General features: G+C 39.7%; 1 protein-coding gene across 1 annotated transcript in view; it reads right to left on the bottom strand.

Annotated features, from left to right (window-relative positions):
• The window catches only part of TRIP11 (thyroid hormone receptor interactor 11), an 83,630-nt gene extending 70,900 nt beyond the window's left edge, over positions 1–12,730 (bottom strand). Inside the window, exons 1-5 of the mRNA XM_030558905.1 lie at positions 12,252–12,730; positions 6,111–6,187; positions 5,360–5,470; positions 3,605–3,883; positions 555–623 (exon numbers count right to left, since the gene is read on the bottom strand). Of these exons, the coding sequence (XP_030414765.1) occupies positions 555–623; positions 3,605–3,883; positions 5,360–5,470; positions 6,111–6,187; positions 12,252–12,390 (675 nt within the window). The 5' untranslated portion in view covers positions 12,391–12,730. The remainder of the gene's footprint in view (positions 1–554; positions 624–3,604; positions 3,884–5,359; positions 5,471–6,110; positions 6,188–12,251) is intronic.

Genomic DNA, 12,730 nt, shown 5'->3' with positions numbered 1-12,730 from the left:
GAGCTCCACGTTGGGCAAACAGGAAATGAAATTCAAAAGTTTGCAGGGTTTTTCCTGTCTACTTGGCCAGTGCATCCGAGTTCAGATTGCTTTCCAGAGCGGTCACAGTGGTGCACTGTGAGATACCGCCCAGAGGCCAATACCGTCAAATTGCGGCCATACTAACCCTAATCTGACATGGCAATACCGATTTCAGCACTACTCCCCTCGTCGGGGAGGAGTACAGAAATCGGTTTTAAGAACTCTTTATATCAATATAAAGGGCTTCGCTGTGTGGACGGGTGCAGGGTTAGATCGGTTTAACGCTGCTAAATTCGGTATAAACACGTAATGTAGACCAGGCCTCAGTTATAAACACAATTACATTATATGCCAATACACTTTGTTTAGTACCCGATCGTGCAAACATTTATGCATACACTTAACTTGATTCACATGAAACGTGATTGAAGTCAATGGGACTACACATGTAAATGTTTGCAGGATTGGGGGCTTAGCTGCAAATTATAAAAAATGTATGGGTGTGGGTTGATCTGTGAAAACTGTCAACTTACTTTGATAATATTTTGCAGCTTGCAGATTTCACTTTTATCAGCATTATTTGTTCCTTGTACTCTGGAAGACTAGATAAAAGAAGAAAAATAATACTTTAGTTTGGGAAATAAATTGAGATAAACAACAGCAAATTTGAGCACTTCAACAGCAAATAATTCTTAATAAAATAGAAAATGCAAGGACACAAAGTACTTACTAAAAGTAAGTAAGCCTCCACCACAACAGTCAAACATAGGTATTTTTATTATAAAGAGGGGCTATTAAAATGTAACATTTAAAGCTACAATAGCTTTATTTCAAAGAAAAAAATATAAAACAGCATTTCTCTATTGAAACATAAGAACAGTTATTGGATTTCTTTGTGCACAAATTTCACAGCATATTGATTGCATTTATGATATGCTAGCATATTTAATAGTTTCTTGCATTTAAAGAAAACCTATATACTCACTGTATTTAAATCCAATATATGTAACTGTAGATGCTATGGACACAAGTAATATCACTGAAATCAAATCCACTAGTTGCTTGAGTAAAGATCAGTCACATGAGTTTGCAGGATTGGGCTCTACTTGATCACAGCAATGAGAATTTTTATAACTGACAGAAAATCAAGTTAAGTGGTAAGAGAAAATTACAGATGGTAAAATTTATAATAAAATTGGCAACTACAGTATCACTTTGTCTATTGGCAGAGTAGTAACGTACAATTAATAGCACAAACAACAAGAGAAAAAGCACTTTTTAGAAGCCTACATACGAAAATCCCCAAAGAAGCTTAATATTTTGGGCAGAACTCTTGTAAATATTTAAGAAAATATTTGGATGTTTCTCTACATTTTCAAATATATTGATTTCAATTACAACACAGAATACAAAGTGTACAGTGCTCACTTTATAGAATTTTTTATTACAAATATTTTCACTGTAAAAATGATAAAACAAAAGAAACAGTATTTTCCAATTCACCTCTTACAAGTACTGTAGTGCAATCTCTTTATCATGAAATTGCAATTTACATATGTAGATTTTTTTTTGATTACATAACTGCACTCAAAAACAAAAAAAAATGCAACACTTTAGAGCCTACAAGTCCACTCCACCTTACTTCTCATTCAGCCAGTTGCTCATACAAACTAGTCTGTTTACATTTACAGGAGATAATGCTGCCCACTTCTTATTTACAATGTCACCAGAAAGTGAGAACAGGGGTTCGCATGGGACTTCTGTAGCCGGGATTGCAAGGTATTTACGTGTCAGACCTGATAAACATCTGTAGGTCCTTTCACGATTCGGCTGCCTTTCCAGAAGATATGCTTCCATGCTGGATGAGGCTCATTAAAAAAAGAATGCATTAATTAAATCTGTGACAACTCCTTGGGGCAGAATTTTGTGTCTCCGGCTCTATTTTACCCACATTGTGCCATATATTTTATGCTATAGTAGTCTCAGATGATCACCCAGCACATGTTAATTTTAAAAACACTTTTGCTGCAGATTTGACTAAAGGCAAAGAAGGTAACAATGTGAGATTTCTAAAGATAGCTACAGGACTGGACCCAAGATTTAAGAATCTTTTCCAAAATCTGAGAAGGATGAGGTGTGGCACATGCTTTCAGAAGTCTTAAAAGAGTAACATTACGATGCAGAAACTACAGAACCCGAACCACCAAAAAAGAAAATCAACCTTCTGCTGGTGATATCTGACTCAGACAATGAAAATGAACATGCATCAGCCCGCACTGCTTTGGATGGTTATCGAGCAGAACCCTTCATCAGCATGGATGCATGTCTTCTGGAATGGTGGTGAAAGCATGAAGGGACATATGAATCTTTCACGTCAGGCACATAAATATCTTGCAAGGCCAGCTACAACAGTGATGTGAGAACGAACACCTGTTCTCCGTTTCAGGTGATATTGTGAACAAGAAGCAGGCAGCATTATCTCCTGAAAATGTAAACGAACTTGTTTGTCTGAACGATTGGCTGAAGTAGGACCAAGTGGACTTGTAGGCTCTAAAGTTTTTCATTGTTTTACTTCTGAATGCAGTTATTTTTTGTACATAATTCTACATTTCTAAGTTCAACTTTCATGATAAAGAGATTGCACTATAGTAATTGTATTAGGTGAACTGAAAAATACTATTTTTTTTCTTTTTTTTTTTTTTTACAGTGCAAATATTTGCAATAAAATATAAAGTGAGCACTGTACACTTGGTATTGTTATAATTGAAATCAATATATTTGAAAACGTAGAAAACATCCAATAATATTTAAATAAATGGTATTATTTTATTGTTTAATAGCACAATTAATTTTTTTAATGTCACGATTAATCGTGATTAATTTTTTTAAATGGCTTGGCAGCCCTACTTATAAAACATTTTTACGATTTTAAGGGGGTGGGAGAGGCTGTATTATTAATACAATGCTGAAGAGTAAAGAAATTCAGTCTCCATAACTAAGTCTTCCTATGGCTCCTTTTCTCAGAAAGTAAAAATAATATTTAGAAATTAGTGTGCTATATATTTTTCAAATCACCATCTACCGGTTAGTTAATCTTTATACCACTTCTGTAAGGCGGGTCTTTATGTATTACCAATTTTTTACTAATGGACAACAGTGACTGAAAGGTACCAAGGATCACCAACCAGCAAAACCAGAATTTGAATGTATTAGTGCCTGTGAGGATTAATGCAGCACAACTACGGCGCCACAGCTATGCCAGCATAACCCAGCAGTGCAGACATAGCCTTCACCAACAGAAGGGGTTTTTCCGTTGCTGTAGAAACACCACCTCCCTGAGCAACAGTAGTTAGGTTGCTGGAAGCACTCTTCCATCATCCTAGCTTTGTCTACATTGGGGATTAGGTCAGCATAGCTATGTGGTATTCAGAGATGTGGATTTGTAACACCCTTGAGCACAGCAGCTATGTCAACCTAAATACTACTTCTCTACATTTAATTGCTGAACACGAACTTGAACATGACTGGTTTCAAGAGTGACCAATTCACTCAATGTACTAAGTATAAGGAAAAAATCACCCACCTGTGCTATCTGCATCCAGTGGTCAACCTCAGATTCAAGTCTAGAAACTTCATTGGACAGTCTGTTTATTTCTTGCTGGGACCAGATTATATCTCCAAAGTCCATGTCATCCCCTTGAAAACCTGAAGAATGATGTCTAACCACAGGAACAAAGGAAGCTGATGTAGTGGTTGGCGGCAAAACACCAGCTCCTAACTGTGCTGACTGAGCAGCTGTCTGCAACTTCTGCAACTGTTCCTGTAGTGCATTCTGTCTAGCTTTTAGATGGCTGATTTCAACCTAAATATACAGAATACATTGCATGATTTTAGTAAGAAGAAAATCTCAAAGTATATTCACTTTATCTCTTGTAAATGGATGAAATTTAAACCTGCTATTTGTATTTTCATCTGACATAAAATTACTGAAGTCTCCTTGTTCTTTCACTAGAAAAAAAAAATGTTCTCTCTCTAAGTCAATGGAGAGGAATGTTCTTGACTGGCTTCTTATAAAGCAAGGACTCTTGTAAAAACTGCTTCTAAAAATTATTCCTTTACCATTTAAGCACTAGTCAGCTAAAGGCACCATATAAGCAAAGTATCCGCACTGCCCCTTAAAAAGAATGCTTCCCTTGTAAATAAAGGTTTTGGTGTATGCAGCAGGCAAATGTACCTAAATTCTACAGCAAAGCTTCTGAGCGCCAAGTCTTACGACACAGTTAAATATAAAAAGTGGCAGATTTTTTAATTAAATATTAAAATAAAAACAACCAGTACAGGGTTCCTCAGCTTATTTATTTTGATATTAAGATTGAGGTTATTTTATACTCCAACTTTTCAATGTATTGCTGGTTTTGCATTCACAACACACTATATTAAACAAGTCACTCTTAGAGCAAAATAAAATTGTTTACACTAAGATACAGAATGAACAAAATACTACAAATATCCAGATGATGCTTTTCCAACTTCAATATGTCCTTTCTTATGTACGTACAAATCAAGGGTCTGATCCTGCTCTTACTGAAGTCAATGGGAGATCTGATATTGACTTCAATGGGTGAAACGCACGTCTCAAAGATATTCTTTCTGCTAAAAATCCGTTCAGTAAAAGCAATTTTTATAAATGCGTTGCTAGTTTTCCTTGTTTAGAAGGCTCTAAAATCTCACATTATACAGTTGCATGCATAGAGGATTACTTTATGCCCAAAAATCCACTTTTCAGAGCTGCGAATGCTGATTTTGTTCCATTTTTAAGTCTACACTTAAACCAAATGGACATCTGAAAGAACAATAGAAATAAACACTTTTAAAGAGAATTTTCTCCTTTCTTATCTATCCTTCCAAAAAGCATGATTTAGGACTATAAAAAAATTTATAATAATATGTGGTGGTTAATCTCCTCTGTTCCTCCTTAGTGGTAATAAAATAGGGAGAAACTGTGACATCAGACAAGATATTTCTGAGGCTATATAGATCAATAGCTACATTATATTAAGCCATATGGCAGGTGTAAGTGTAAACTGATGTGATGTGATTTGGAAGCATTTTGTGAGTGACTGAGACAATCTGTACATTTATAAGTGAGCAACAGCATAAATGACAGGATGAGCAACAGGATACTTTATACCATGATGAACAACAGTGTGCTGGCTTCTCACCTTTAGAGATTGTATAATAGATATCTTTATCTCTTCAGTAAGTATACAAATAATGTAGCACATTTTTGTTAACCAATAGACATATATTGCCTGAAATTATTTATGCTGCACTGTACCTCTCTTTGCTGCAGCTGATTTCGGTACTCTATGGACAACTGCTTTATCTGAAGCTCTGCTGCTTCATGCTTTTCTTCTAGATCACTGCAAACCTTCTTCAGTCTCTCATTCTAGAAAAGTGCAAAGTGACTATTAATAAATGTAAATAACTAAAGCTTATGTTCCTAAGGAATTTGCTAACGGGAGAAAAAATTAAAATAGCTATGTTGCAGACTTCCCATGTTGTCCTACTTTACTCTTTCAAACTTGAACACCTCTTTGAAATTTAAAATACCCAATATAAAAATCTGGATTGAGGGTTATAGGCCGGAAATTACACCTTCTAGATTAGTTTTGATTTGTGGCCAAGTCTGAAATGCAAACCCAGCTATTCATAAAGCATCTACTCATCTCCTTATCAGCCAGAAAAATGCTGAAAACTTACAAGAAACCTGGACTTGAGACCATCTCAGAGCCAGGAGCTATTGTTACATTTCAAGGTCCCACTGTCTGACATGAACAACGTCAGAATGGAGAAGGCAATCAGTGTAAGAGGTAACAAATCTACCACACACATATGTCCATGCCCACTAAACAAATCTGGCCCTCTGAATGTAATGATGGATTGGGATTTAAACATCATTGTCACCCTCATTTTGAAAGTAAGCATTTTTTTTAAATCCTATTTCTAATACATGTAGAAACAATCAAAATCAGCCTGATCAGCATCCCTTTATTTCGCCTAATTACCTGCATTCCAGAATTGCTTACCTCCAATCTCTGTGTTGCATGAGTACTTTCTATTTCTCTTAGCCTAGAACTGGATACTTGGAGTTCTGTTGGTGCATCTGAAAGATTAAAAAAAAAACAAAAAACCACTCGCATTGTGCTTATCTGAAGTGGCTGTGACAATTCCACAGGAAGAGACACAAAATAGAATTCTCAGGTAAAGAGAATATTTTAAAGTCTTTATTTGGCTTAGTTACATATTATTACTCCTTAAATGTATTAGTTATTTTCCTTTCTATCTCTTAAAAACATTTTATGGACTACAGTGCAAAAAAACCTCTTCAATTCAGGATTTTGGAATATTTTCTGTTATCTAGGCTTTTTTTTTTTTAAGAAACTTCTTGGAACCAAAGGCAAACTCTAACTTGAACTGTCAATTTATTCCTGTGGCATCTAAAACCACTATTCTAATCTGAAATTATTTAAATGTTCTATTTCACTGTACCTTTTATAATTTTAAACACCTCAATGAAATTCCTCCTATCATATTTCTGCAACACAAAACACATAAATCTCAAGTTGCCTCTAAATGTTTGTCCCACTTCTTCGAGCTTTTTTCAATTTTGCTATACCTTTCCTGAAGGGAGACAACCAAAATTAGAAAAAGCGCAGTATTACAGATGAAGGTATATCACTGTTACATATTGTAGGTAATATTTTCTGCATGATTTTAACCCATTTTAAAAGCACTTCAGTATTCTATTTGTATTTTTTCCTTACTACAGTTGTGTGATGGGGGATATGCCTCTTCATTGAGCATAATGACCACTAGGTGTTCTTCCCCAAAGAAGTTTGCAAAATTCAGAGCTGATTATTCATATAACAGAAACGAAGATTATTTAATTTGTCATCATTTTACCAATTCTGCATCCTGCCACCACTGTGTTTAAATTTAACGGGAGCTGCTCACAATCTTCCATAGTTTTTACTAACCAAAATAACTTGGAGCAATTGGGAAATGTGCTCTGTATCATCACATAGGGTCATATGCGATCTAAAATATCCTTCACTTCTTTTAGCCCACTTCCCCCTAGCATTTTTTAAATTTCCTTATGACTATGACCCATTATTACCCTGTCTCTCTTTGGAGGGGCATGTGTTTGTTACGAGCTACATACACAAAGGGACGTAGACAGCATGATGCTGAACGTCACAATGCCTAATTTTTAGGCACCTAGAAAATCACAACACTGATTCATAAAGCCCAAGTTAGGTGCTAGGCTCCCTATACAATGCGTAGGGCAAGATAGGTGCCTTAGGTTGTGTCTACACTAGCTCTTTTAGTGGTAAAACTCCTGTCAATCAAGGGGTATGAAAAAAAACACCCCCTAACCAGTAAGTTTCACCAAGGAAAGTGCTGCTATGGACTGCACTATGTCAGCAGGAGACACATTCTCACCGACATAGCTACCACCACTTGTTGGGGGTGGTTTAATTATACCGACGGGAGAGCTCTTTCCCGTCAGCACAGAGGGGCTACATGGGAGACCTTACAGCAGTACCTTTGGGAATCTAACTCTATGTGACTCTTTCTTATTGCTGAATAAACTTTTAATCCATACCAGGATTTTGCCTCTTTCCACAAGGCTGACTTGTTTTTCTTAATACTCCCATGTGATGATTGCAATAAAAATACAAATAAATGATGTCCAATGGGTCACCTTTTGCGTACTTTTATTAACTTTTCCCAAAACAAATAAGAAGGGCAGATTTTCCTTAACACAAGCCAATCTCATTTGACTATATAAGGTTATGATGATTGTTGCATTAAGTATAGTCTATCCTTGGACAGTGTAATAATTGGTTTCCCTGAAAAAACAGGTGAAGCTCACCACTCTAGTACAATTTATCTTGTATCCCCTTTTTTAGCAGTCAGATATTACATTAACACTTCCTTTTACTAGGGAATAATCACTGTTTTTAAAAGTTGTATAGAATACCGTTGGCAGTCCTCTTATTTCACACTTTACTTCATTCGAAACTCTAACAAACAATGCTTGGCGATTTACTGCATTTGTAATCTCCCACCTGCTCTACGTATTTTGCTGCCTCAAGTACGGCAGTCATGCGGCTTTCGGAGGCATGCCTGCAGGATATCCACTGGAAATGCGAATTCGGTGGCATGCCTGTGGGAGGTCTGCCGGTCCCACGCCTTTGGCATACCCGCTGCCAAATTGCCACCAAAACCGTGGGACCAGCGGACCTCCCACAGGCAGCCTGACTGCCGCCCTCACAGTGACTGGCAGGCTGCCCCCTGCGGCTTGCTGCCCCAGGCACGCGCCTGGTGCACTGGTGCCTGGAACTGCCCCTGCAAACTGTACTTACATGAACATGCCTAGTCTGCCTAGATATTCAGCAGATAGAACAGTGTTGCTCAAAGTGATACACTTTGGCTGGTGTTGGGTTACCTCCACCTAAGAGCAGCAGGGACATGTCACCAGTTGCGGGGAGCCACCTGAGGTGAATGCCACCCGGAGCCAGCACTCCACATCTTCTCCCATACCCAACCCCTAGTCCTGAGCCCCCTCCCACACCCAAAAACTCTCCCCCTCTTGGTTAACCTGAATTTTTGACTTACTGGTACCCCCCCACCCCATTTGCCCAACATGCCAGATAACAAAGCTTGTACTGTAATATAAGCTTGGGAATGTTAAAACAATTATTAAATCTAAAACTGTAAGTAGATCTTTCAGAGTAGAGGGAAATAGACCATCTTTTCTCAGAGTATACTGCCGCCATCAGAACAAATTCCTCTCTCTTTTGGGGCATTTTTATATTGGCAGTCCTGTAACCAAAATATCTTCATCCCATTTAATATTGGAGCCACTTAATACTGGAACAGCCTGCCTGCAGAGAATTCTTACTTTGATGATTACCCACTTCATAAGATCAAACTTGTGAAATTATGTTATTTAAATTCAAATTCTGGTCCCACTATTGGTAACAACAAAACGATTAAAATCACAAAGGCTTCAATTAAAGAGTATTTCTCTAACAAAGCCATAATTTTCAGATGTAATATTATGTTAACTATATTAACATATATATATTTTCACCATGTTAGGCAGATAGCTATAAGGCCAAGTCAAACGTTTAATTTAAAAAGCTTAAACGCCTTGGAAAAATTAAACACCAATACTAAAACAGACATAGAATTAACACTGTGTCTGACTGTCATTGAACTGATTGTACATTACATCCCTTTTGTTCCCCCTTTGCTTCTTTCTTTCATTTTAGATTATAAGTTCTTTCAGACAATGACTGTGTTTTCCTATTTTGTTGCACTTAATGCAGTGGGCTCCAATCTTGATTGGATTTTTTGGGCACTACTGTAACATAAATAAGAAAAATTTCAATTATATTAAAGCCTTGCCTGGGAGACACGTCAGACTTACAATCACATACATATGTGGAAAATACTGAACTAGCAATTTGTTTGCAGTTTTAGAAAACTTCCCCCATTCTAAATGGAACCGATCAAGCCAAGCTGTAGATAAACTGAATAAACATAATAAGCCAAAGACAAGTTTGATATGCTTTCAAACCTGGTCAACAAAGTACCCTAATGCAATTCCAACACTTCAGGACAACAAAATAAGAACAGGAACAGGACACATGCCAATAACTTTTGCAATATATATACCTCTAAATAAGTTTATACTGTACTTAGTTTGCTTTGCTAAGTTTATTTTCCACAGAGCCCAGATAGTATGGTGTGCACAGAATAAGAACTTGAGAGAAGTGCAGGAGTGAAATCAGGAAGGCCAAATCACACTTGGAGTTGCAGCTAGCAAGAGATGTTAAGAGTAACAAGAACGGATTCTTCAGGTATGTTAGCAATAAGAAGAAAGTCAAGGGAAGTGTGGGTCCCTTACTGAATGAGGGAGGCAACTTAGTGACAGAGGATGTGCAAAAAGCTGAAGTACTCAATGCTTTTTTTGCCTCTGTCTTCACGAACAAGGTCCACGCCCAGACTGCTGCACTGGGCAGCACAGCATGGAGAGGAGGTGACCAGCCCTCTGTAGAAAAAGAAGTAGTTCAGGACTATTCAGAAAAGCTGGACGAACACAAGTCCATGGGGCCAGATGTGCTGCATCCAAAGGTGCTAAAGGAGTTGGCGGATGTGATTGCAGAGCCATTGGTCGTTATCTTTGAAAACGCATGGTGATTGGGGGAGGTCCCAGATGACTGGAAAAAGGCTAATGTAGTGCCCATCTTTAAAAAAGGGAAGGAGGAGGTACCGGGAACAACAGGCCAGTCAGCCTCACCTCAGTTCCTGGAAAAATCATGAAGCAGGTCCTCAAGGAATCAATTCTGAAGCACTTAGAGGAGAGGAAAGTGATCAGGAACAGCATGGATTCACTAAGGGCAAGTCATACTTGACTAACCTAATTACCTTCTATGATGAGATAACTGGCTTTGTGGATGAGGGGAAAGAAGTGGATGTGTTATTCCTTGACTTTAGCAAAGCTTTTGAAACGGTCTCCCACAGTATTCTTGCTGGCAAGTTAAAGATGTATGGATTGGATGAATGGACTATAAAGGTGGAAAGAAAGCTGGCTAGATCGTTGGGCTCAACAGGTAGCAATCAATGGCTCCATGTCTAGTTGGCAGCCGGTATCAAGCAGAGTGCCCCAAGGGTTGGTCCTGGGGCTGGATTTCTTCAATATCTTAATTAATGATCTGGAGGATGGTGTGGACTGCACTCTCAGCAAGTTTACAGATGACACTAAACTGGGAGGAGTGGTAGATATGCTGAAGGGTAGGGGAAGGATACAGAGGGACCTAGAAAAATTAGAGGATTGGGCCAAAAGAAACCTGATGAGGTTCAGCAAGAACAAGTGCAGAGTCCTGTACTTAGGATGGAAGAATCCCATGCACTGCTACAGACTAGGAACTGAATGGCTAGGCAGACATTCTGCAGAAAAGGGCCTAGGGGTTACAGTGGACGAGAAGCTGGATATGAGTCGACAGTGTACCCTTGTTGTCAAGAAGGCTAACAGCATTTTGGGCTGTATAAGTAGGGGCATTGCCAGCAGATCGAGAGACGTGATCATTCCCCTCTATTTGACATTAGTGAGGCCTCATCTGGAGTACTGTGTCCCAGTGGGCCCCATACTACAAGAAGGATGTGGAAAGATTGGAAAGAGTCCAACGGAGGGTAACAAAAATGATTAGTGGGCTGGAGCACATGACTTATGAAGAGAGGCTAAAGGAACCAGGATTGTTTAGTCTGCAGAAGAGAAGAATGAGGGGAGATTTGATAGCTGCTTTCAACTACCTGAAAGGGGGTTCCAAAGAGGATGGATCTAGACTCTTCTCAGTGGTAGCAGATGACAGAACAAGGAGTAATGGTCTCAAGTTGCAGTGGGGGAGGTTTAGGTTGGATATTAGGAAAAACTTTTTCACTCAGAGTGGTGAAGCACCGGAATGGGTTACCTAGGGAGGTGGCGGAATCTCCTTGCTTAGAGGTTTTTAAGGTCAGGCTTGACAAAGCCCTGGCTAGGATGATTTAGTTGGGGGATTGGTCCTGCTCGGAGCAAGGGGTTGGACTAGATGACCTCCGGAGGTCCCTTCCAACCCTGATATTCTGTATTCTATGAGAAAAAAGGAAGAGAGAGAGAGAGAGAGAGAGAACCCTTCTAGAAAAAACACATAGAAGTAATTTGTCACAGCAAATTTTAGTTGTTTTGATCTGCAGTGTTAATGCTACCCCTCAGCAACTCCGATAGGTGTAACAACAAACTCCACTAGCACTAAACATCTTATTTCTCTTTATTATTGTTAAAAAAGGAAAATGAAGGTAGCAATTCTCTGGTTAAATTGGTATACTCCAGTAAGACACTTAAAATCTCAGTCATGTTTATCACTAAATTCAGGTGGTCTAGCTAGTCAGTCCTAAATAAACTGTTACCCACTTACAACAATTGCTATATCTCTTCATTATCAATATGCTATCAGATGAGTACATGGTACTAAACACACATATAAAACATCACAGCCCATAGAGCTGACAACCTTTCCCCAGCACTCAGTGCCCCCCGGCCCCACACTCATCGCAGAGGGTTGGCACCCCCCATGGACACCGCAGCAATTCCTCTCCCCCCCCCGGCCCTATCTTACCTCCCACTTCCTCGGTGCCCTCCAGCAGGATGTCTTTGGTGAAGCTGGAGATCTGGCCGGTAAGGGAGGACAAGCTGCCCCCTACCTGCCCCAAGGACTGGCCCAGCCCCGAGCCCAGGCCCCCTAACCAGGAGGCCATCTCTGTTGCTGCTCCTCAACAGACTCCAACTGTCCTCAACGCTGGCCAGAGGCCTCCCTGAGGCAGCACCTGCACCAGGGGTGGCGCCGGAGCCCAGAACAGCTCGGCCCCGGCTCGCTATCTACCCGGGGGCTGGGCAGCCTGGGCTCGGAGAGCCGGCTCCTGCCACCCCGCACGCTCAGGAAAGGCCGGGCTCCTGCTGCCGCCTAGTGAAAGAGTCCCAGCGCCCCGGCCATTACTCCCTGCCCGCTCGAAGCTCGGCTTCAGCGGCTCCTCCCGGCAGCTTCAGGCGCTGCCACCTCAACGGACGCCATGACACCTCCGAGTCCACACAGACTCT

Source organism: Gopherus evgoodei, chromosome 4 (assembly GCF_007399415.2).
Source record: "Gopherus evgoodei ecotype Sinaloan lineage chromosome 4, rGopEvg1_v1.p, whole genome shotgun sequence".
Lineage (NCBI taxonomy): Eukaryota > Metazoa > Chordata > Testudines > Testudinidae > Gopherus > Gopherus evgoodei.
This window is presented reverse-complemented; position numbering and strand designations above follow the sequence as displayed.